At 35.3% G+C, this 24,978-nt stretch overlaps 1 protein-coding gene across 1 annotated transcript in view; it reads right to left on the bottom strand.

Moving 5' to 3' along the window:
- COL19A1 (collagen type XIX alpha 1 chain) overlaps positions 1-24,978 on the bottom strand; it is a 369,652-nt gene that overhangs the window by 187,579 nt on the left and 157,095 nt on the right. The window contains exons 11-13 of the mRNA XM_004381357.2: positions 13,055-13,108; positions 3,104-3,157; positions 1,528-1,563 (exon numbers count right to left, since the gene is read on the bottom strand). Of these exons, the coding sequence (XP_004381414.1) occupies positions 1,528-1,563; positions 3,104-3,157; positions 13,055-13,108 (144 nt within the window). The remainder of the gene's footprint in view (positions 1-1,527; positions 1,564-3,103; positions 3,158-13,054; positions 13,109-24,978) is intronic.

Raw genomic sequence — 24,978 nt, 5'->3', positions numbered from 1 at the left:
AAATTAGCTTGTTCTCCCAAGGTGTATGCCAGCCAAATGGTGCAAAGAGACATTTATAGGGTGTTACCTGGCAAGAAGAATCAGCTGTCATTAAAAATCCATGAAGTAAATATAGTCCAATTCAGTTTTCTGAGTAAGGGGCCAAGCTTACATTTCAGGTGAAATGATGCATGTAGATTGCATATTAATTTTCAAACATGAGTTGAAAATGACTAGGAAAGCAGATAGGTAAGTGGAGCAGTTGAGCATATACAACCTAGCTGAAGAAAATCTCATGTGCCTTAAGTAAAATGAACAGGCTGAACTCCAAATCACTGCTGAAGAATTTTAAAGTAAACTCCAGGATGTATAAAAGATTGAATGATATGCAGCTAACACTTTCCCTCAAATAAACATTTTTTTTTATTTCCATCTTGGAAATAAGAGCTTAAAGCACAGAAATCCATTGCAAATTGAATTTAGTTATTCCTAAGTAAGTCGCCTGCTTGGTTTCTTAGATTTTCCATCTACGAAAAATAAAAATTGTCCTGGAAGTGAGAGTTGCAAAGCTTATTTGTGTAAGCCATTATTAATGTATTGTTCATAATGAGATTTTTCAAGTCGAAAGATAAATATAAATGTTATCAAATTATACAGCTTTTGGAATTCCTATGCTGCCCTGATTAGGAAGAGCTCTATCTACATTGCTGGGAGATTTCTTTAAAGCTGACTTTCTATGATGGACAGGTCTTTTAATACTTGTGACTTAAATTCTTAATTTATCTCATTATGTAATATCAACACAACATTCAAGAGACCTCAGGCTACTAATGATCTTTAAAAAAAAAGAAAAAACTTTCTTCTTTTCTATTAGGCTTAGAGTCATCCTAAGACCAAATCTTTAAATTAAATGAGAATCTTTAATGACCTAGGAAGAAAATCTATAATTGTGAATTATAGCTAAATATAAAAGCATTATACATTTATGATTAAATGCTTAATATATGATGAACTATTTACTTGAGAACAATCCCATTATGTGTATATTATAAACTTTTCTCATAAATCTATTACTGAAATACTGCCAATTTATCATTTGCAAATCTTTAAAGCAAATCACATAGAAAAATAACAATGGTGTTGGACAGGATTTGGAGAATGTAACAATCAGTTTAAATAGGTAGCTGTTTTTATGCATTGAGTAGAACTGTCTCTGCTTCCATTTACTTTAAATGTGATGTCAAGAACGTATCATTAAACACTTAAGAGACAAAATTATGAGCCATATGGAGGATGGAGAAAATTACTCAGGGTCTGCACTGATTCCAGACTTTTTTAGCAACTACCTACATGATGTCAGGTCAAATACTTCACTTTTGTGGGTAGTTGCCCCATCTTCAAAATGTGGAGGATTGGCTAGACTACTTTGAGATCACTTTCAATTCTCAAAATATTCCATGATTTTAAATTCTGGTTCAGTAATGATATAGTGTGAATAGTAAACAGAATAACATATTTCAATTTTGGATTTTTTTCAAGAATACTTACAGTTAAGGCTGGTGGTCCTGGAGGTCCCATATCTCCCTACAATAGATGAAAGAAAAGTTGCAATTACAATAGTATCTTTTTATATTACCTTTTTATTTATTTATAAATTTTATGAATGGGTCAATGCAATATTTATAGATAAAACTTGAAGGAAAAGAAAACAGAATTTCATCTTGATAAAAGCCTCTGCACAATGAAAAATTTATATGTGTCCTTTTGCTCTCAGGATTAAAAAAATCACCTTGCGTACTTCCATGATTTTTGCAGCAGAAGAACTTGTTTTGGAAAACTAAAATAATCAAATTTTCTATTCTTTTGTCTACTAATCCAAAATTAGAAGGAATATATTTTCAAATCTGGTTACTTGCCAATGGAGCAGCTGGGAAGTGTCACAGCAACAGATAATTTTCTGACAAAGTATGGGGATCAGCAGAAATAATAAGTGGATTTCCCCACTTTATGCCTCCCAGCTGCAAGTAGCAGTACCATTGCCTCCTCTAAAGCTCTGCTGAATAGGCATTGCACTTGGCATCAGTTGTAAGAGGCTTTGCCTATATTTATGCATTTTTAAGCACTAAAATTGCTTTGCTGACCTACGTGAATACAAATTAGCAGGTGGACATATTGATAATTAAACTATTCAAAATATTTGAAAAATAGTTCATACCTAAATGTTCATTATTTTCTGATTTATATGGCACCTGTATGCATTGTTATCTCAAGGACTCTCATGAGAAATCGCAGTCATTAGACTATGCATCACTGGTACAGTTCTTGTTTTGACTGACATTATGGAAACGGTATTTGTGGAATGGTGCATCGGGATGTTGTATTCTTGGGCTGAGAGTATCTTTATGACTTCGTCTTTTCTCATCTAGGATGGTCATCACAAAAGTTAACACTTAAAATTGTGTAATCATTACTTTTTGGAACGATTGAATAAAAATAACCAATAGCTGTTAACGAATACAGACATTACTTAAATCAGTCACTGGATACTGATTTGCAAGATCACATTTAATGTAGAGGTAAATATTGAACACTGACAAGGATGACTTAATATGCTGAGAATGTAGAACAAAATACAGTGCAGATCACACTCTCCCACAATTCTCATCAAATTGGGATCATCTAATGACTTCATTCAAAGCAACTGGTTTTTGCTTTTTCTTACTTCTCCTTTCAAAGCCAATGCTAACATACCTTTATGAAATAACAAATTAAAAGTGGAGGTAAATGGAGCACTTAGACTCAAAGTGAGATACAAAGTTAGCCTCCTTCCCCCAAAGAGCTACATGCTTCACTCTTATGGTAGCACTTGCTAATTCAGTGATGGCATACATAATGCTGTTAAGCAAGGGAAACCTTATAAACATGAATTAATGTCAAATAACAATTGTGCATTTCATTTCGTCAAACTAATTAAACGCGCCAAAAGGCTTTTCTTGCAAAGATGCTCTTAACATAACAGCCTTTGGTTAATTTTAAAATGCCTTTGGCAGTTAAACCTTATCTGCATAGGTTCGATGGGATTTTCTTAAGAAAATGTTGGCACTTTGCTGGGTAAATACTATACCTTTTCTCCTTTTGGGCCAGGTGGACCACGAGGACCCAAGTCACCTTTCAAACCCTGTGCAAAGAATACAACCAATGTGATTTCTCTATACAGTTCACAGAAAGCTTTGTTTTCAAACAAGTCATTAGTAATGAAATAAATCATAATTTACTGAACTCCCAAATCCCATTCTTCAGTTTATTGTATGGAGAGAAATAGAGACAAATGGAACTAAAATGATAAGCAACATCTGTGCTGTGGTGGGTACAGAAACATTAAGTCAGCACCAGTCCTCCATACTGCATATTTGTGCAACTTTGCTTCCTGCTAAAATTACATTAATTCACCATCTGGGAGAACATCATTTAGATCTATATGAGCTTTTAAGTATCCACTTTGGATTAAATTTGTGGATGATGTAAATACCTCCGATTTAGCATTGATTTGGCCTTTATAAGGCTTGCCAAAAAAGAATTCAAGAGTTAAATCAAAAACATTTTCATGTCTCTATCAAGAAATCAAATTGTAGAGGAAAAAAAGGATTGAAGGATGCATTTTTTTTTTCTAATCACTCACAAAGCCGTTATAGAATGTAATCACTTTCCTGTTTTAAAGTATGTTTTAGCTCAGTCATGCCTCTAATTCCTATCTTGTTTACCTGGAGGTATAAAGATAGCAAATACAACGATATATAACATTGACAGCATATCAGATAAATATTTTCATAAAAATTTCTGGATTCTTGGGTGTTTTAATGGGTATTTAGTTGATCTGATTCACAAATGACAGCTTTCGGAATAGCACAATAGATTTCAGTGGAGGATCAGTTCTACGGCTGAAGGTATTCACAGTATAAACAGAAAGAAAGTTAGGTAGACACATCCTGACTGTTTGGTAAGTATGGAAAAAAAATCTTCCTTTGTCCTAACACATTGATGAGGGAAGAACAATAATGGATAAAAGAAATATTCTGAAACCACATAATGCACAGTAAATTTAGGTACTTTATTGTTCCTAGCTGAGGGATCCAGCTATTACGGCCCTGACATTTCCTAAGGAATAAATGCCAAATGCCATAATCTGTAGCCTGTCTATACAGAAGTCAATGATGAACTGAAAGAAACAAAAGAAAACTGGCTACTTAAAATATTCTTGCTTCAGAGTATGTGAAACTGTAATCTTATCCTTTAAGAAAAAGAAAATTAATGAATGAAAACAGCATCTAATCGGCCAAAGAAATTTGTAGTTGCATAAATAGCTTCTTGGGTAAAACACATAGCTATGTCTTTTCCATCATTACTCTTGAATATTTATATAAAAAGGATGAGTGAAAAACTAAATCATATGTGAGATATGGGATTCTCTTATTTGAAATATCCATTCCTCCCCAAGCCAAGCAACATGTACTCTATTTACACATGCCTCCAGGATAAAACTTGGCAATGAAACTTGAGAAACAAGTCTGTGCCATTTCTGTGAATAGATCTTATTATTAATTCACTCATTCATTCTTTCACTCGTTTAATAAACATTTACTGTATATTTTTTGTGCTAAGCACTCTTCCAGGCCTCAGATCTACCCTGTCCAATACAGCAGCCATGAGTGACATGTAGCTTTTGAGCACTAAAGATGTGCCTAGTCTAATAGAAATGTGCTGTGAGTGTAAAATATGCATTTGATTTCTGAGATTGAGTACCAAAAAGAATGTAAAATATCTCATTGATAATCTTTGTATTGATAATATGTTGAAACGAGAATATTTTGGATATATTGGACTAAACAGAATATGTTAAAATTAACCTCACCTGTTTCCTTTTGCTTTTCTTATCATGGCTACTAGAAAATTTAATATATTTACATTTGTCTTGCATTTGCGGCTTTCATTATATTTTTACTGGATAGTGCTGCTTTATTGTTGTTGTTAGTTACTGTCTACTCAATTCTGACTCATTGCAACATCACGTGTGCAGAGTAGAACTGCTCCATAGGGTTTTCAAGGCTGTAACCTTTTAGAAGCAGGTTGCCAGGCCTGTCTCCTAGGTGGACTTGAACCACCAAGCTTTCGGCTAATAGTCTGCTTTGTTGTTGTTGTTAGGTGCTGTTTAGTCAATTTCCACTCATAGTGACCACAGGTGACAGAGTAGAATTGCCCCATAGGGTTTTTTACGCTGTAATCTTTACAGGAGTAGATTGCCAAGTCTTTCTCTCATGGAGCTGCTGGGTGGGTTCGAACTGCCAACCTTTCAGTTAGCAATCAAGCTCTTAACCATCGCACCACCAGAATTCCTTAGAGATACAAAAAAGAATGAGAAGTTAAGGTTCCTGCCCTCATGGAACTCTTGCTTTTAGAGGAAGATGACTGACAATAAAAGGCTGAATGTGGTAAGAGTGAGGGGGGAGAGAGTGGCTATTTCAGTTGGTCAGAAAGGGCTTCTGTGTGCTGATATTTGACGTCTCAGAAGGATCCAGCCACGCAATGAGCCTGGGAAAAAGTGTAGGGGTAGAGGGAAAAGCTAGGACAAAGACCCAAGGTGAAAGGAGTATTATGAACAAGTACAAAAGAAGTATGAGATTAAGTCACAGGTTAGCGGGCCCACAGCATGTAGAGAATTACAGGTTATGTAATTCTGTGTTTTATTCTAAATGCAATGGAAAGCTACTTGGTGTTTTAAGCAAGGATATAATTAACATAATTTAACTTACGTTTACATAAAAAAAAAAACACTTTGGCTACAATGTAGAGCATTCTAAGCAAGAGTGCAGGATGGCTGGGACAGGGTGGTGACAGTAGAGATGAAAAGTGGCCAGAGTTGGTACATACTGGGAGTCAGACCTCTTAGGACTTGTAGATATGCTAAAAGTGGGGACAGGGAAAAGGAAGTATCAAGGCTGACTCGTGCTTGGCTTAAGTAACAGAGTGAGAGCTGGTGCCATTTACTGAGCCAAGAAATTTAATATAAAGAGGTTTTCTCTCTCCTTGCTGTATAAACTATCCAGAGAAAAGACAACAAATAAGAACAAAGAAATGGCTGAGAAAGACACTAAGTATCCACTTATTCAATAAATGTAATATATATTTTTAATTTTATGTGCTTTAAGTGAAAGGAGCCCTGGTGGTGCAGTGGTTAAGCATTCGGCTGCTAACCAAGAGGTCAGCAGTTTGAATCCACTAGCTGCTCCTTGGAAACCCCATGGGGCAGTTCTACTCCATCCTATAGGGTTGCTATGAGTCAGAATCAACTCAACGACAATGGGTTTTTTAGGTGGAAGTTTATAGCTCAAGTTAATTTCTCATCCAAAAATTTATACACATACTGTTTTGTGACATTGGTTGTAATCCCCACAATGTGATAGCATGCTCCCCCTTTCCACCCCAGGTTCCCTGTGTCCATTCATCCATATCCTGTCCCTTCCTGCCCTCTCGTCTTGCTTTTGGACAGGAGTTGCCCATTTGGTCTCATACATTTGATTGAACTAAGAAGCACGTTCCTCATGTGTGTTATTTTTTGTTTTCTAGGCATGTCTAATATTTGTCTGAAAAGTGGGCTTTGGGAAAGCTTTCAGTTCTGAGTCAGCAGAGTGTCCAGGGACAACATGCATGGTTCTGGGTATGTTGGTGTTTCAGTTATTTCTATGGTTCATAACCATTACATATGTTATGAATATTCTTTTGTAGACATAAATTAATACGTTTTAAAAGTTAAAAAATTCTTGCTTGACAAATTAACCCTAATTACAACTGCAAGGGAAGGGGCTTATTGGCAGGTGAGTCAGCTAACTATCCTTGGTTCAATCAGTTGTGGCCAGAAAGAGAGTGGAAGATAACGCAATTACAAATCAACATGAATAGTGAGGACTATCACAGAACTATATCCCAGGTATGAAGGGTACAGTCCCCATGAATGTCGAATGCTGCTGGAATGCTCAAGACTTCAGAGATGTAGAGTTCCAATAAGTCAGGAAAGGAATGGCATTTTATGCATAATCTTGGGTCAGTTCCTTAAGCTTCCCTATAAAATAGGTATAAGTAATAGTTATCTTGAAGGGTTGTTCTGAGACTCTTATGCGCTGTAAAAACACTTAGCACATGGTACACACTCAATAAATGTTGCTTTTACTTTTCAAGTCCAAGTTTAAGGGATGATGAACAGTTCTTTCTGTACAGTTTTGTATTCAGTTTGACAGATATGTAACAACTGTGCTTGAATTCATATAGGATAAAACGCAACTGATAAACTGCATTCATTAAGCTTCTACTTTTACGTCCGTCCAAGTGGGCCTGTGTAACTCATGTCCTCGTGTGACAAGCACAATGTTAAGGCCATGGCATTGTAAGAGGCTCTGAGAAGCAGATTAGTAATGCCTTTCGCAAGTGCAATTTTTCTCTTCGTGTCACATTGGTGCTATCAATGGTTATCGAGTGCTGGGAATAAAAAGACACAGTACTCACCATACAGCATAAAGAACCAAATGGAAAAGACCCTGAGTTCAATACTGAATAAGATGAGCATCTATTATCAAGGTTCTCAATAAAACTCATGTATATAAAGATTCTCAAAAGCATAGTAGTTGACTCTACGTGCTATACAGAGAAAGAAACTATTATCTAAAAGCAATATGAAAGCTAAAGGATGATACTACCACTAGACTAAAAGCAGGTAGACTATGAAATTAATTTTTATTTGAAGACCTACTACTCATGGTATGTAGCATCTTAAAAAATCAGAAGATGATACAAAATAATGTAAGTTATTTGTTAAACATTTTAACCCACCAATTAATTCCTTGCTTCAGCTTCCACTGACTACGTCTTATTCCCTAGCAATGGCACCAGCTGTCACCAGCTGATATCTCTGGCTTTGTGATTTCAATATTTTTGTATTCAGTAGTACAGATTGCATTGGTATAAGGAGATCAACATGATTATTTTAGAAACATCAGATGCTGTAATTCTGATAAGGGATGTTCAAAAGACAATAATAAAGATGCAGAGGAGACTAAACTCAATGATTGATATCTACTTTTCAGAGATTGTAAAATACCACAAAGCAAATAAAAAGATACATATTTTTAGAGATAAATGTGTTTTATTTAATCCAGTTTTCTAATAATAGCTGTTTATATAGCTCTTACTGTATGCTAGATAATGTTCTAAATGCTCTAGGTATATTAACTGCTTTAACCCTTACATAAAGCTTATGAGTTAATTATTATTATTATTATTATCCCATTGGGCAAATGAAGAAACTGAGGCACAGGGAGGTTAAATAATGTACTAACTATAGGGTCGCTATGAGTCAAAACTGACTTGATGGCAAGGGGTTTGGTTTCGTTTTTTTTAAGTATTGTGTCAGCTAGTCAGTGACAGAGCTGGGATTTGAACCCAGGTAGTCTGGCTTCAGAGGCCACATTAACAAATTTATAATACTTCCTCTCAAGTCCATTCTAAGATGATATTGTTATATATAACTCATATTAGGTTACAATCAAAATAATTTAATTATTAACTCAGAATGTGTGTAGAGCTGAGTCTTACATTTTGAAGGTTAAATTTTAGCAATTTAAATTTTTGACAATTTCAATATATATTTGATATGCACTACTTAAACTACAAGGAAAACATAAGCTTGTGTTTAGTAATAACATGGAGATCAACCCAAAGTTTATACACACACACACACACACACACACACACACACACACACACACATACACACACAACTCCTCTGCACCCACCCCCGTCAAGAATGCATTTAGAAATATATCAAGGAGCCCTGGTGGCACCGTAGCATTTTGTTGTTGTTGTCCCAGTGACTAGGGGCTGCTACTGGCATTTATTTGGTGAGCCCCAGTGACGCTAAACACTGTGCTCTTGCAAAACAGTGCCACGTGGCAAAGAACTGTCCTGCCCACAGTGCCAATAGTACTTTGTTGAGAAAGACTGAACTGCTGTATACTTCCCTTTAAATAAGATTTATATTTTCCAAAGTAAGCTTGCCTGTTTTGTGGGAAATATGGCATAGGAGAAACTATTAAAAGATACACTTACATCAAGATGTAAGTAATATAAAAGAATAAGTAATATGAAAGAATAAAGACTGTCAATAAAAAGAAGGCTGCTTGAATTCATTTAGTAGGAATATTAAATTCTTCCAATTTTCTCTGACTTGGAAAGTAGCTGGAGTGAGCTGGCCCATTGAGTTTGTTCACTATGCATTCTAACTGTGTATTTCTGAAGTTATAATCCCCATCAGGGCTTAACTTTAATTCAAATTGAAATAGCCATTATAATACCCTTCATTCCCTGAGAATGCGTACCTGAACTTATTGAAATTCAGAGAGAACTATGATAAATGCTGCATTATTTTAGTTTGCACAGTCAGTTTATTTTAGCATTCAAAAATAGGCAATGACAAGTGTGGCATGATTTAATGGGAAAAATCAGAGACTTTTAGTCAAACATGTAGGGTTAGAGGCTGATTTCACCATTTTATAAAAGAAAGTTGCTTAATTTCCCAAGCCTCTATTTCTTGCCTCTGAATAATAGGGATGACTTCCTGCTGTAGCTATCCCATAAGGTGAGGGTGAAGATCAAATTTCAAATTCCTCATGAAAACAGTTTATGAACTACAACACAGTATTAATAACACCATCAATGATGTAATAACAGAGCATTTGATTCTCTTCTCCTAGGGACAGTAAAAGGGCCCTACAGGGTCTCCAAGGCTGTAAATCTTTACGGAAGCCAATTGCCACAACATTCTCCTGCAGAGTGCCTGGTGCATTGGAACCACCAACCTTCTGGTTAGCAGCATAGTGCTTTAACCACTGCACCCTGTGGGGCAGTTCTATTCTGTCCTATAGAGTCACTGTGAGTCGCATAGACTCGACGGCAATGGGTTTTAGTAATGGTAGAGGAGAGGAAGAACTCTCGTTACTTTTAATTTCTCCTCAGTCATGACTCCTAAATATTTTTGACAAAATAAGAAAAGGGAGAAAAAAAACATAATCTAAATATTAATTAAGTAACTAAGTGAGAAAAGTGGACTTTGCTCTCATGGAGAGTAGTACAAAAGAAAGAACAATGTCCTTTGCTATGCTTTATAGTGTACTTAATGAGCTATATTAAACAATTACGGTGCTAAAGAAATGAAGTCCGAGTGATTGGGGCACATGAAGGATTCTTCTAAGATCCTTCCCAAAGAGAAAAGTTCTCACTGCCCAAGATGCTGTGGTTCTTCTCTCAGCAAACTGGGTCTCATTCAGATTTGGAACTGATACAGTGGCTGCCAGAACATTTGGCAACATAGTGTTGTTGTGTGCCTTTGGGTAGGCAATCAAATGTATGTGTGTATTAACTATCAATTCTAAAAAGATGAATCACCTTATTTTCAGACAACATATGAAATTTTTCCAAATCTCTAAATTAATGTGAATATACTTCAGGTTCTTACCCCTCAAATCTCCTTCTAGTTTTATTGAAATTTTGGGAAAAATTCTTTCTCTATTTCAATTCCAACATTATCTTTATGAACTTCTAAGATTCTTTGTTTTGCTCCTCTGTCTCAGAGAGTCCACATATATGTAGCTTGGTTATCTTTTGGAACACTATAATCCATGTCTTTCAACACTCTTAACATTTCTCACATGTTAACATCCTTCCCATAATGAATGGTTGAAATGTTGGACTATTTTTCAATTTTCTCTCTTTCTCATATCCAATCAAGCACTAAGTCATATATATTTTACATCAATAATATCACTATCTGTACCTTTCCTTCCACCTCTGTTATTCTACTTAAGGTGCTAGTTACTTATATTTTAGATTATTATAATAATGTTTTAGTTTTCCAAATTAAAACTTAACAAATATCTATTGAGAACTTGTTCACTCAAAACATTTACTACGTACAAGATGGTGCAAATGGTTAAGCGCTGGGCTAGTAACTGAAACGTTGGCGGTTCTAACCCACCCAGAAGCACCTTGGAAGAAAGGCCTGGCGACCTGTTTCTGAAAGGTCACAGCCACGAAAACTCTATGGAGTACAGTTCTACTCTGCAACAAATGGGGTTGTCATGAGTCAGAATTAACTCAATGGCAACTGGTTTATTTTTATTTTTATTTTTGGTTTAGAGATTCTAAGACATGGACTCTGCTCTCATGGAGAGTACAAAAGAAAGAACAAGAAATGCAGCAAAAGACTCAAATTCTGTCTATTTTTTAGAACACATTGTAAAATTATCTTCCTTTAAACACAGGTTGGATCGTGTCTCCCTTCTGTTCAGAAAAGGAAGGACCAACATCCTCACATCTAGTGCTTTCCATACTCTAGCTCCAGCAGTGTTCCTGTTTGTTTTCCTCACAGTTCCTTTAATAGGAATTCAATAAATCTGAATGAGTGCTTCAAAGCTCATCACGCTTTTCAAGTTCGTAATCTTAATAATCTCTGTATAATCATAGAACATTACAGTAATGGCAACTTCAGAATTTATTCTAAATCCTTCACTTTACAGGCTCTGAGACATGATTTGTTCAGCTAGTGACAGAACCGAGACATGAACAGCTCTGATTTTGCACTCCAGAACTCTTACCACTACCCCAGGGACCTCCAACGACAGGGGTAGGAAGAGCAATCAGATACTCTATTTCTACACGTGGGCCAACAGTTGTGACATTCAGTGTCCTGATGTACTATATGGAGGTAAGGGAGATGCAGTGACTCCTTAGCTACAAGCCACTGGTGCTAGTTCCTGTTCTCTGGTGTAGGGAAATCACTTCAAAGGGGAGAAGAACAGGAATTAGGGTCATATTAAATACGTGAATGGAGCTTTTTAGGAGGTAAATAATAAAGTTGTGGGAGTTGGTCTCATGCCAGGGTTATTATAGGGTAAACTCCTGGGGTATTTCTGTTTTAGAGAAAGCCCCCTCAGGTATCCTTCTTATTTTTTCCACAGTCCCTAAGGATTGGCCTTTAGCTTGCCTTCCCACTGCCATGATCTACTGCCTACAGGATGGGCTTCATGACCCCTCTAAGATACTAGGAAACACATGTAGTCTTTCCTTATTCTCTCATCCCATAAAGCAAATAATGGACCTTTAGAATATTTCTAAAATATTTTTACTGCAAGTGAGAAAAGGAAACAGTGAGGAAAAAAGAAATTCTAATTATGGACCCTTCCTTCAGTAAAGTTAACATTATCTACAATAAATGGTGAGTTGGATGATGATCTGAAATAAGATTAATCTACATTTCAGAGAAAAACCCAGACTTGAGCCATTCCTTCAAATTTCATCATAGAAGCAGGGGTGAGACACTTGGGAGATAACTGTCCTAAAGAGAAGGGAAGGATTTGGCTACGACGTGAGGATGTTACAGGTGATAGTATTGCTAAGGTTGAAGAACGGGTACGGTGGAGGGTGAGCAGTACATACCCACAATTCCCCCTTCTCTTCTTCCGTTTCTTTTCATCACTGCAATCCTACCAATACAGACCACTTCCGGAAAGAGGCTAGGGAAAATGCAAGCCAGGAACGGCAAGGAAGATAGGGCTGTTAAGGTTGAACATAAACATGAAATACATAAAGCCAAGGAACTACCTTCAGTGCAACTAAAAACACTGGGCCTCTACTGAGCCATGTAAAACAGAACAAAACAAAACAAAAAACTGCTTTGAGGCTTGATTTTGCTTTGACTGTGGCTAGCTCTTCCATGGATAAACCCACTGCCATCAAGTCAATTCCGACTCATAGCGACCCTATAGGACAGAAAAGAACTGCCCCACAGGGTTTCCAAGGAGCGCCTGGAGGATTCAAATTGCTGACCTTTTGGTTAGCAACTGTAGCTCTTAACCACTATGCCACCAGGGTTTCCCTTCTACAGATAGTCAAATATTAATAGCATAAAACAGTTGGCATATTTCAGTGACTAATGTAAACAGAATTTTAGAAAAAAAAAAAAAAAGAGACTTACATCTTGTCCATTAATGCCAGTCAGACCTGGATCCCCTTTTTCTCCTGGTTCACCCTAGAAAGAAACAAATTATACAATAAAAAATGTTCTTTCTGAACAAACAAACAAACAAAAAAACCAGGAGAGTTCCATTGTTTGGATATTTATAACAATGTAATTACTTTGCTAATCCCTTGAAAGAAACATTTATTTAAAAAAAAATCTGAGTACTAAAACCAAAGTGAAGTTTAAAGGTTCAAAGGAAAGCTACATAAAAATGATTCAAGAGTAGAAACAGAAAAGGGATTATTTATTTTCTTCTACAAGAAGCAAAGAACTTTCTGGAGGGCAATTTGGCAATATATATCAAGAGTCTTAAATCTGTTCATTTCATTTGGCCTAGTGATTTCACTTCTAAGAATTCATCCTAAAGAAATGATCAGAGATGAAACGTTTTAGGCACTAAATTTAGAATGCAATGCTATCCATGGTAGTGAAAAAAGAAACATCCTAAAAGTCCAACAATAGGGGAGATGTTAAATAAATTGAGGTATATATATATATATATAAATACAATGAAATATGATGCAGCCATTAAAATGATGTTTATGAATTTTATTTTACACTATGGGAAAATTTTTATCATATAAAAAGCAATATAAAATTAATGAATTAACAAATAGTGGATAAATCTTAATCAATACTTATTACTATTATTGAAAGTTACAAATGTTCAAAATGGCCACTACTACCATTGTTGATGACACATACCCACAGTGGCATATGTTTTTCTTTGATTACCATCTGAAAGGTATATACTTTCATTGGTATGCCTGCATATCTATAGTATAATTCAAATTTATTTTAAAATACCTATGTCCCTATCGATCAACCTACCTATCTACCTGCATATCCATCTATCTGTGACACTTAGAAACAATACTGAAAGGAACAAACAGAATCTATGTGTTCTGTGATTATGGATCATTTTTATATTCTTTACTATACTCTTCAGTGTTTTTAAATATTTTAGCAATGAATATATATTATGTATGTGATCAGTAAAGTGTTTAAAAATAAAAGGATATTTTACGTATAGAAAGAACTGATCCAAGTGTATTATAATGTATGTGTGCATGCGTGCGTGTATGGTTACCTCTGTTTTGTACACTAGGGTGATTTTTATTTCTTTATATACTCTATTTTCTTTCCTCAGTATTTTTCCACAATGAACATTATTATTTTAATTTGTAAAAAAATTAAAGAAGTGCTAGCATCTGATTTTAAGAGATAATACATTAAATACTCTACAAACAGAAATATACAGTCTTGATCATCTAAGAGTATATATTTAATTGTATAATGAAAACTATATTGAAAATAAGAAAATAAAGCAAAAAAAAACTGATCACTGGAATAGAAGAAATATGCATATAATATATATGACAAACAAAAGTACATAAACACACTTTCAGTGAAATAGGTTCAAGTTAGAATGAGGCTGAGGATTTTAAACTGAAAATGGAGGAGTAAGGAGATACTCTAGAGTTATGCTGTAAAATGGTGGCCACTAGCCAGTCAAGTACTTCCTCGACTACTAACTGAAAGGTTGGTGGTTTGAGCCCACCCAAAGGCTCCTCAGAAGAAAGGCCTGATGATCTACTTCCAAAAGCCCACACCCTTGAAAATCCTATGGAGTGAAGTTCTTCTCTGTAACACACAGGGTCATCATGAGTTGGACTTGACTTGATGGCAACTTTTTTTTGTTTTTAGCCATATGTAGCTATTTAAATTTAAATTAAATAAAATTTAAAATTCAGTTCCTCAGTTGCCTTAGCTACATTTCAAGTACTTAATAGCCACATGCAGCTAGTGTCTCCTGTATTGAACAGGGCAGATTAGAATATTTCCATCATCTCAGAAAGTTCTATTAAGTGGTGCTGATATAAAATATGTCATATATATGACAGAAAGCAAAATAAGAATTAAGAAGCTCAGAATAGCATAGAAAAATCTACTAAGGGGATCAGAAACAACACAGTGTTTAGGTGTTGACATAAAATGTGTTCAGCACAAGTTAATAGAATGCATTGAAATTTTTGACACAAGAAAACAAATACAATTCCAATGACGAGACCATTAACTTTCAGAATGTAACTCATCGAATACAGTCTTTATTTAAAAATAATGGTTCTTCATAGATGGAAAAAATAAGCAACTCTATATCTTAAAGAAATGTGCCTGTGAGGAAATCTGCAAACTTGACAGTGATAATAAAAGTTAAGCAATAATACAGAGGACAGAGTTGATATTCTGATGGAGTTTATGCTGCATGCCAAGAGGATAAGAGGTGTAGCAGAGGCTGAAGAAGAAACATACTGGTTAAAAATTTAAAAGAATAATCTATAATATAAAAAGGAAGTAGAGGTCACTATGGTCAAATAAGGGTCAGAAAGAACAAGTAATTTGCCTTACTATTATTATCTTAAACAAACACTTCTATAGTGTTTACTATGTGCCAGGTACTGCTTTAAGCATCTAGCAATTATGAGTCAGAATCAACTTGACGGTGCACAACAGCATCAACAACAAGGATAAAGATATGATTATTACCCTCATTTTACAGATGAAGGAGAAGAAAAAGAGGGTAAGTATTCAGCCCAAGGCCACACTGTTTGTAAGTGGCAGATGTGTGATTCAACTCAGGCAGTCTGACATCAGAATCTGTGTTCTAAAACTATTAACCTCATTTGTTTTTAATGCACAGATCAGGGATAACTGAAAATACAGTGTACTGGGTTTCTTCAAAGCAGGAGGCAAAGTATCTCAAAATGCCCCTCAGGGTAGGAAATAGAACAAAGGCTGGGTACTGGTAAAAGGATCATACCCAATGAACGTTTCTTCCTATTTCTTTCCCTCCTTTCTTCCCTTCCGCTCTTTCTTTCTTCCTTCTTTCCTTCCTTCCTAGCTATCTATCTAGCTATCAAGGCTTCTTAATCTTGGCGTTATTGATAATTCTTTGTTGTAGGGAGCACTCTATACATTGTAGGATGTTTAGCTAGCAGCACCCCTGATTCTACCCACTAAAGGTAAGCTAGCTCTCTTTCTCTCTCTCTCAACCCACACATACATATTACATACATGCATACATATGTAATAGATTCATGACATAAAATATTACAACAGAGTCACTATGTTGTAATAAACAACGTGGCATTTATTAAGAATAAATGTACCCATTGTAGTCACTTGCCACTCACACCTCCAGCTTCAGACAACCACTAATATGCATTTTGTCTTTGAACATTTACACTTCTGTTTTGTTTTAGGACTCTTTTGAATTAATTTGAATTAGTTCTGGATGGATTAAAGAGCCCACTTCAAAATGAAAGTATAAAAAGACCAGAAGAAAACAAAGGTGAACATAACTCAGAGCTCAGGGTGGGTGAGGCCTTTCTAAGTAAGGAATCAAAAGAGAAAAAAATAATATATTTATCAAAATATTAATTACAAACTATTAATTGAAAAATATTATAAACTAAATTAAAAAGCAAATGACAAAGTGGGAAAACTCATATGGTAACTAAATAATTAACATCATTAATATACAAAGAGTTTTTATCATTCATTAGTAAGAGTTTTTCATTTGTTAGAAAAAGAATAACATCCCAATCAATAATTGAGCAAATTGATTGCTCAAATCAATCTCAAAAGAAATGCTATTTGACACTAATATTTTAATAGACATTAATTCATCAGATTATATATTGGGACTATGTGAGCTCTAAAGCGTCTCCATTTTAAATTCTATTGGTCTTTGAAAAAAAGCAATGGAAGTTCTATTACTAAATAGGGGGAAAAATATTCAAGGATCGCATACTTAATAAACTCCAAACAAAAGAAACTTGACAATAGTAACCAGCCTCTCCTTTTTTTTTCCCTCCACGGAGAAGAAAATGAGTAAAAACCAACTACAGCATTAAAGATTTAAGTCAGAATTAAAGAAAATGTACTTAACACCAGAAGTTGTTACAGAGTAGAATTAATTTAGATTGTTCCTCAGTGTTTGGCTAAGTTCAAATGCAGAAAATATTAAAAAACAAAGCCAACAGAAAATCTCTGGAGAGTTCCTTAAAAATACAATAAATCATTGTAGTCTGACGGAAACTTAAATGCATTCCAAACCAGAGGAAAGAGGATAAATGGGAATTAGATTACATTTAAAATTTTTCTAATGCCTATTCTTTGATGGAGCCCTGGTTGTGCAGTGGTTAAGAGCTCAGCTGCTAACAAAAAGGTTAGCAGTCTGAATCCACCAGCTGCTCCCTGGAAACTCTGTGGGGGCAGTTCTACTCTGTCTATAGGGTCACTATGAGTTGGAAACAACTTGAGGGCAACAGGTTGGTTTATTCTTTGATGAAACTCATTGCAAAATAATACCAAAATTTAATCTGCTTCCAAATAAAAATGCAATGCCTTAGCATTCAAGATATTACATTCAGGTAATCTGTGAAACTCTTCACAGAGTTTGAATTAATCTAATTATTATCCATAGTGCAGGTAGTTATTAATATTATTAATATATACTAGCAATAACGTAATAGCTTCTATTTTATATGCCTTACTATATGCCAGGCTCTGTAGTAATCACTTTAAATAGAAAGGACTCATTTTAATTCCAGCTGTAACCCCACAAGGTGGGTATTCCCACTCCAATTTACTGATGATGAATCAACATCTCAGAGGATGTAAGTAAGTTTCCTGCGGTCACAGAACTCCCCCTATTATCCCAAGTGTTCACTCAATTACTCTGGCCTCATAGGCAACTTCATTCAGTTGGTCTGTCTAATTTCACATTGTGCCAATGCCCCAGGCCCACTTCAGTTTTCAGCTGAAACTGGCAGACAGTTCCTGTGGAGTCTCAGGCTGCTGTCAACCCCTTTACCTGAAGCTAAACACTCCTCCCTCTCCTTGGCTTTCTGCCCCTGGAATTTTCATGAAGGCTGGGAGCTTGTTCAACTCTGGCAAGGCAGCCTGGAAGGGTAGAGGAGTTAATGCCCCCAGAAGCAATCCTCCACCCAAGGGTGACGAGCGTCAGTGTATTAACATGTCAGCTTCGTGTCCTGCAGAGGGACAATGCCAAAGCACACTGTAACGGTTGCTCATATGGTCCCCAGCTGGATTCAGTTCAAGGTGCCTGTAATAAGCAGCTCAAAAATGTACCTTTCATTAGCTTTTCCTCATTTCCCGACTTATTCTCCCCATTCCCTCATTTCTGTTTCTCGAGATCCCTCCCAAATACACTATGGCCCCAAGTCATTGTCTCAATACCTGGTATCAGGGGAACGCAAATGAAGATGATGCTAATCAGCCTCCTGGTGTCTTCATTTCTGTCCCTATCCATGATATATCACTTCAACCACTCTCTTACCACTACTCCAAACACCCTTGCTCCACTGTCCTTCTGATGGAGCCAACCCCAATCAATTCATTAGTTTGAGAAAATTATACAACGAGGCAGACAGGTACCATTATAAATTCATGACCGCTATCCTCCTTCTAGGCTCTTAAACTACACTATTTCCCTCAAATCCCTGGTATTATGACTTCCGTTCTTACTCTCAGATGACTTTCCTACCTACAAAGAAAACAGAAGTTGTCATATAAGCCTTCCCTTAATTCCTTGAAATCTGCAAATTCACTAACAACCATTTCATCTTTCCCCAATTCTTAACCATGGAAGAATTGTCCCATCCTCTGTGTAATGCTAATCCCTCAGCCTGTGCTCTCAATTCCATCCTCTCTGGCTTCTCATAAAATTTGTGTTTAAAATTAGGCCCTGTCTTCTGAATGTTCAACCTCCTTCCTCTACTCATTCTTTTCCAACCACACTGAAACATGCTGTCACATTTTCCATTGAAACAAAAATCTTTCCCCAGTTTCATTTCCTGTTCTTGCTTTTATCTGTCTCCTTTCATTTCCAGATAAACTTCTTGAAAAATGTTCTCCATATTTCCTGCCTGAATTCCGCTGCCTCCCACTTTGTAGTCCACTCCAGCCCTTCAAAAAAAAAACCAAACCCATTGCTGCCAAGTCAATTCTGACTCATAGCAGCAACCCTATAGGACAGAGTAGAACTGCCCCATAGAGTTTCCAAGGAGCAGCTGGTGGATTTGAACTGCTGACCTTTTGGTTAACAGCCAAGCTCTTAACCACTGTGCCACCAGGGCTCCAGCCCTTGTTGCTCCTTGAAAACTGCTCATGCCAAGATCTTGACTGACCACCATAAGACACCATTCAGTCTTTGTCTAACAAGTAACACTTGTTATTACCTCCCAGGAAAACGTCCCCATCACACAGAAGACAGTAACTCACTCCACAGTTTGTAAATATCAGTTTGCCAAGAAAGACATGACTCACACATAGGCACTGAATGAACAATGCTTTACTCACATTTAGTTATACTATCCATTTTGTATTAAGTGGATTCTGTTGTGGTGGTTGTGGTTTTTGGTCTATGTCCATGAGAGATATTGCCCTGTACATTTATTGTCTTATGACAATTTTGTCTGGCTTTGGTATCAGAATTATACTGGTCTCATAAAATGAGTTGGGAAGAGTTCTCTTCTTTTCAAATTTTTGAAAGATTATATGTAGAATTGGTCTTTTTTCTTCCTTAAAAGTTTGATAGGACTGAGCCATCTGAGCCTAGGCTTTTCTTTGTGGCAAGAATTTTAACTACTAATACAATGTATATAATTAAAATAGATCAATGCAGTTTTCTATTTCTTCTTTAGGTCATTTTTGGTAATTTTTGACTTTTTAAAAATTTGCCTATATCACCTAAATTATAGAGTTTATTAGTAAAAAATGTATTCATAGTATTCCTTATAAGCCTTTTAGTTTTTATAGGATCTATAATGATGTTCCCTTCCTTATTCCAGATACTGGTAATTTGTGTCTTCCTTTATTTTTCTTTTCTTTTTTTCCTGATCACTTTGGCTAAAAGTTTATCAATTTTGTTCATCTTTTCAATGAACCAACTTTTGGTATCACTGATTTTCTGTAGTCTTCTGTTTTCTATTTTAATTTCATTGATTTCCACTCTGATCATTATTATTTGTTCTTTCTACTTCCTTTGGGATTGATATGTTTTTCCCCCATCTTCTTGAGGTGGCAGCTCAGATTATCAATTTTAAGACTTTTACTTATTTCTAATAAAAGCACATTTACACCAGTAAATTTAAACTGCTTTTGTTTTCATCCAGTTCAAAATATTTTCAAATTTCTTTTTATTCTTTTACTTATGAGTTATTGAGAGGCATATTGTTTATTTTCTAAAAATCTGGCGATTTCCAAAAGATATTTCTGATATTGATTCCTAATTTAGTTCCAGTAGGATCAGAGATTATACTTTATGGGATTTGAATCTTTAAAATTTATTGTGGCTCATTTACTGACAGAGAATATAGTCTACTTTGGTAAATGATTCATACACCCTTGAACAAATGTGTACTTTGTTGTTGTAGAGTGGTTTGTTTTATAAATTTCAATTAGGACAGTAGATTGATAGAGTTGCTGAAGTATGCTGTATCTTTATCAAGAGAAAAGTACTGAAATTTTCAACCATAATTACTGAATTGCTTATTTCTCCTTTCATTTCTGTCGGTTTTTGCTTCATGCATTTTTGATGCTCTGCTGTTAGATGTATATACATTTATCTGATACATTGTATCTTTTATTATTATGAAATACCCCTTTCTGTCTTTAATAATATTCCTTGCCATAGAGTCTATTTTGCCTGATAATACTATTTCCGCTCCACCTCTCTTATGGTTATTACTTGCATGGTGTATTTTCTTATAATCTTTAACTTTCAACTTACTTGAATCTAACATGGGTCTCCTGTAGATACAGAATGTAGCTTTCATTTGTGCTCAATGAATAGTTTTAGCATATTATTTTAGTTTCTCAAATTAGTGCATATAAACATTTTAGTTTTGTTTTTAAGTGGTTGGTTTAGTGACTACAATATGTATCTTTAACTCCTCACAATCTACTCCAGTTAATACTGACTTAATTTCAGTAACTATGCCAACTTTGCTCCAATTTAGCTCTGTCTCCTCCCCCTTTTTTTATGCTCATATTGTCATATGTATTACTTTCATCTTCTAAACCTACCATATAATTTTATTACTAGTTTAAAATTTTTTTAAAGTAATTAATAGGAAAAAGAGAATATAAATGTATATATTCATATATCTATATATGACTATGTATTTGCAGAATCTTTTACACTGACCATATATTTACCATTTCCAGTGTTCTTCATTCCTTCCTGTTGATTCAAATTACTGTGTGGTATCATTTCTTTTCACCCAAAGGATTTTTTCTAGTAGTTCTATGCCATGTCTGCTAGCAAAGAATTCACTTACTTTTGTTTTATTTGGAAATGTCTTTAGTTCTGCCTTCATTTTTGAAAAACTGTTTCACTAGATATAGAATTCTTGCTCGATAATTTCTTTTTTTTAAATTTTTGCACTTTGGGTATGACATTCCATTCCTTTTGGTTTCCACTGATTCTGAAGAGACATTAGCTCTTAATCTTATTTTGATTCTCTGTCCATGATGATTTTTTTCGTGCTGCTTTCAAGATTTTCTGTTTGTCTTGATTTTAAGCAGCTTGACTATGATGTATCTAGATGTCATTCTCTTTATGTTTATCCTACTTGAGGTTTGTTGAAATTCATGGATCTATAGATTAATGTTTTTCATAAAATTTGGAAAGATTTCGATTCTTGTTTCTTTAAATATATTTCTACCCCTTTGTTGCTCTCCCTTCCTTCTGAACTCACATACGTATATGTTGGTATGCTTGCCATTACCTTACGGATCATTGAGAATCTGTTCATTTTTCTTCAATTTTCTTTTCTGTTCTTCAGATTGAATAACTTTTTTCTTTTTCTTTTTTGTCTGAAGAGTGGGCTTTGGGAAAACTGAATAATTTCTATTGATTTCTAGTCAAGTTAGCTGATTTTTCCTTTCCACTCCCAATATGCTCAAGTTCACCTAGTGAATTTTTCATTTGGTATATTGTATCTTCAACTCTGTAATTTTCATTTAGTTCTTTTTATAGTGTCTATTTCTCTATTCAGATTATTTGTTGAGCAATTGTCTTCATATTTTCATTTAACTGTATGAAAAGAGTTTTCTTTACTTCTTTGAACATATTCACAATAGTTCCGTGAAGTTTTTGCCTGCTTAATTTAATATCTGAGCCCACCCAGAATCAGTTTCTACTGATTTTTTTTCCTGGAGTGTGGGTCATACTTTCCTATTTCCCTGCATGTCTTGTAACTTTTTGATTCACTTGCCTACACTTAAATTGAGGAATTTGTCCAACATATTGTGAGCAGCCACTAATGTCTCTGTTCATTTTTCCAACTTATTTTTATTTTTAAATGGACTTCCTTGGGGTCAGGTCTGTGTCTGCATAGCTGAGTCATCAGCCAATGGGTTGGACAGAAGTTGTGCTCCAACACCTCAATTCCATTAGGCTTCTACCTCCTCTGATCAATCTGTGTGTGTGTTGAAGAATGCATTCAATGTTACAGTCAGTTCTCAAGTCTCCTTTGGCTTTTTCTTTTTCTGGGCTTACTTGGATCTCCCCTATGGATGCACATAGTTTTCCAGTCAGCCAGTTATGTGTAGAAGAATTTATTTCAGTTTTTCTGGGCTCTCTCATTTCTAGGATCTTCCCACTAAATTTCTGGCTAATCTATATGGGACTGCAACCTCAGGAAACAAAGCTATGGATTGTCCCTATTGAGTCCTGAGTTTGTCACTTTTAGCTGGCAGAGCTTCTGGTTTTCATCCCCTGCTCCAAGTTAAGTCTGTCCTTTCCAGCTGCGAAGTTATTTCCCAGTGTTTGCACCTGACCCCATGCTGTTAAAACTACAGTATTCTCTGACTAAGCTGGGGAGAGAGCCAGAGAAATGAGAGCAGCCTCAGGCAAGACATCCACAGACTCCTACTGTTCTTACCTGAAGCTCTAGCATTTTTTAAAAAAAATAAATGCTTCTCAATTTGAGGTTTGTCTTTGGTCAACTTTCAGTGTGTGGTATAGTTGTTTTTAACAATTTGGTCCAGTTTTATTCTTGAATTCTATGAAGATAAATGCTGGCCTCTTCATTACCATAACTAAATGTCTCCCTCCTAATCTTGAGCTATATAACCAGTGTTCCTCTGGATATCTCCATGTGTGTATCCCCAAAGCACCTTAAACTCAACACGTTAAAAACTGTCTTACCAGATGATTTAAGAGCTCAAATGTGGCAGAGATCTAGAATTCAAATCATATCTGGTTGGCTTCAAATATTTCTAAAATACCACACAATATAGTATCATTTCTATATAAAGAATGCTATTGGAAATTCACTACTGAAATCTTTGTGACATTGTCTATGGTAGTTTCTTGTTAAAATGCAATTCAATACTACAAAGAACCAGCATACTATGGATTTAGTGAACTCCCTCAAGGATAACTTTACATCCATCTGAATACTCTTTCACAGCTATCTATTTAAATCCTTTTATCCTTCATGGATTGGCTTATATCTAACTCCTTTAGGAACCCTTCCCCAAAAGCCTAGACAGCTTTATTTAACACTTTCCTAGGTAAGTTGCTGTGCCTGCCCCTTCTTCTAATAGAGTTCATGCTCTTTGAGAACAGGAACCATCTCCTATTTACCTCTCTATATCCAGAGAACCATAGCTTAGCCCAGGTATGACAAGATATCAAATAGTTAATATTTAATTGGACAAATTTACCAACATGTGAAAAAAAAGATCACATCCTCTAAACAGTCACCATTATAATTCTTATGTGATAAAATTAAAAATGATTAATAAATGCCATAATGAAAGGAGTTAAAAGTATATATTAAAAATAAGTATCTTATGAAATATAAGACTAATTACTTTGGTTTGAGTGGAAAGAGCAGACTGTCATTCTTCATCAAGGCCTATAATCAGGCAAGAAAATTCAGTAAAATTTTAGATCCAATAAGAATATAGGAAGGAACAATTGTCCTAAATGAGGGGGGAAAAAAAAAGTCACTTATCTTTATTGCTGTAGAACCTTGAAGGTACAAGTGACTGATAATGATAGCCAAGGCATACAGACATACAGATGAAAGGAAACAAAGCAGAGTTACCTTGGATTATTTGACATTTCTTTTACTCTGTTTGTCTCCCTGAAGATTGTTGCAATAGATTTTTCACCAGAAACTGGTTTGCACAATGTTTTATACTGGATAACATTTTTCAAGAAAATAATCAAGTAAGAAAGAATAGAGAAGCCTCAGAACACAACATGCCTTCACTACCACTTTAACTTAAATACTTTTAACAACAACTGTGTAGTTTTGGCTACAGTGTGAATTTTTGAGCCATTGGCATAATCAATTATTATTCACATCCAAAGTACCAGTTATTCTCATTATCAAGTAAGGCTTTTACAAAATTACCTATTAAGTAATAACCTAATCAACAGAAGGATTAAGGCATCTATTACAGTGAAATTTTTACTTTTTTCAGTACATCTATAACTATTTCTGGATTTACCTCTACGAGGTAAGTTCTTTCTTTCACTGCTTGCTTGTTCACTCTTTTTGTAAAAGATTTTTTTAGCATCTCACCAAAACCATTATCACATCTAAGGAACGATGATCCCTTAGGATCATCTAATACCCAGCCTGCATTCAAATTTCCTCAGTTGTCCCATAAAATTATTTTAAGGTTGTTTTATTTGACTCAAACTCCAAATAAAGTCCACACATTACATTTGCCAGTATCCAGATATAGCTAGCCTGAGTTGCAATATGCTGTAAAATACACACTGGATTTAAAAAAAACTTAGTATTAAACAAATGTAAGTAAAATAT

The sequence above is a fragment of the Trichechus manatus genome, unplaced genomic scaffold, assembly GCF_000243295.1.
Source record: "Trichechus manatus latirostris isolate Lorelei unplaced genomic scaffold, TriManLat1.0 scaffold00083, whole genome shotgun sequence".
Classification (NCBI taxonomy): Eukaryota; Metazoa; Chordata; class Mammalia; order Sirenia; family Trichechidae; genus Trichechus; species Trichechus manatus.
Note: the sequence above shows the minus strand (reverse complement) of the source record. Positions and strands in the feature narration are given on the sequence as shown.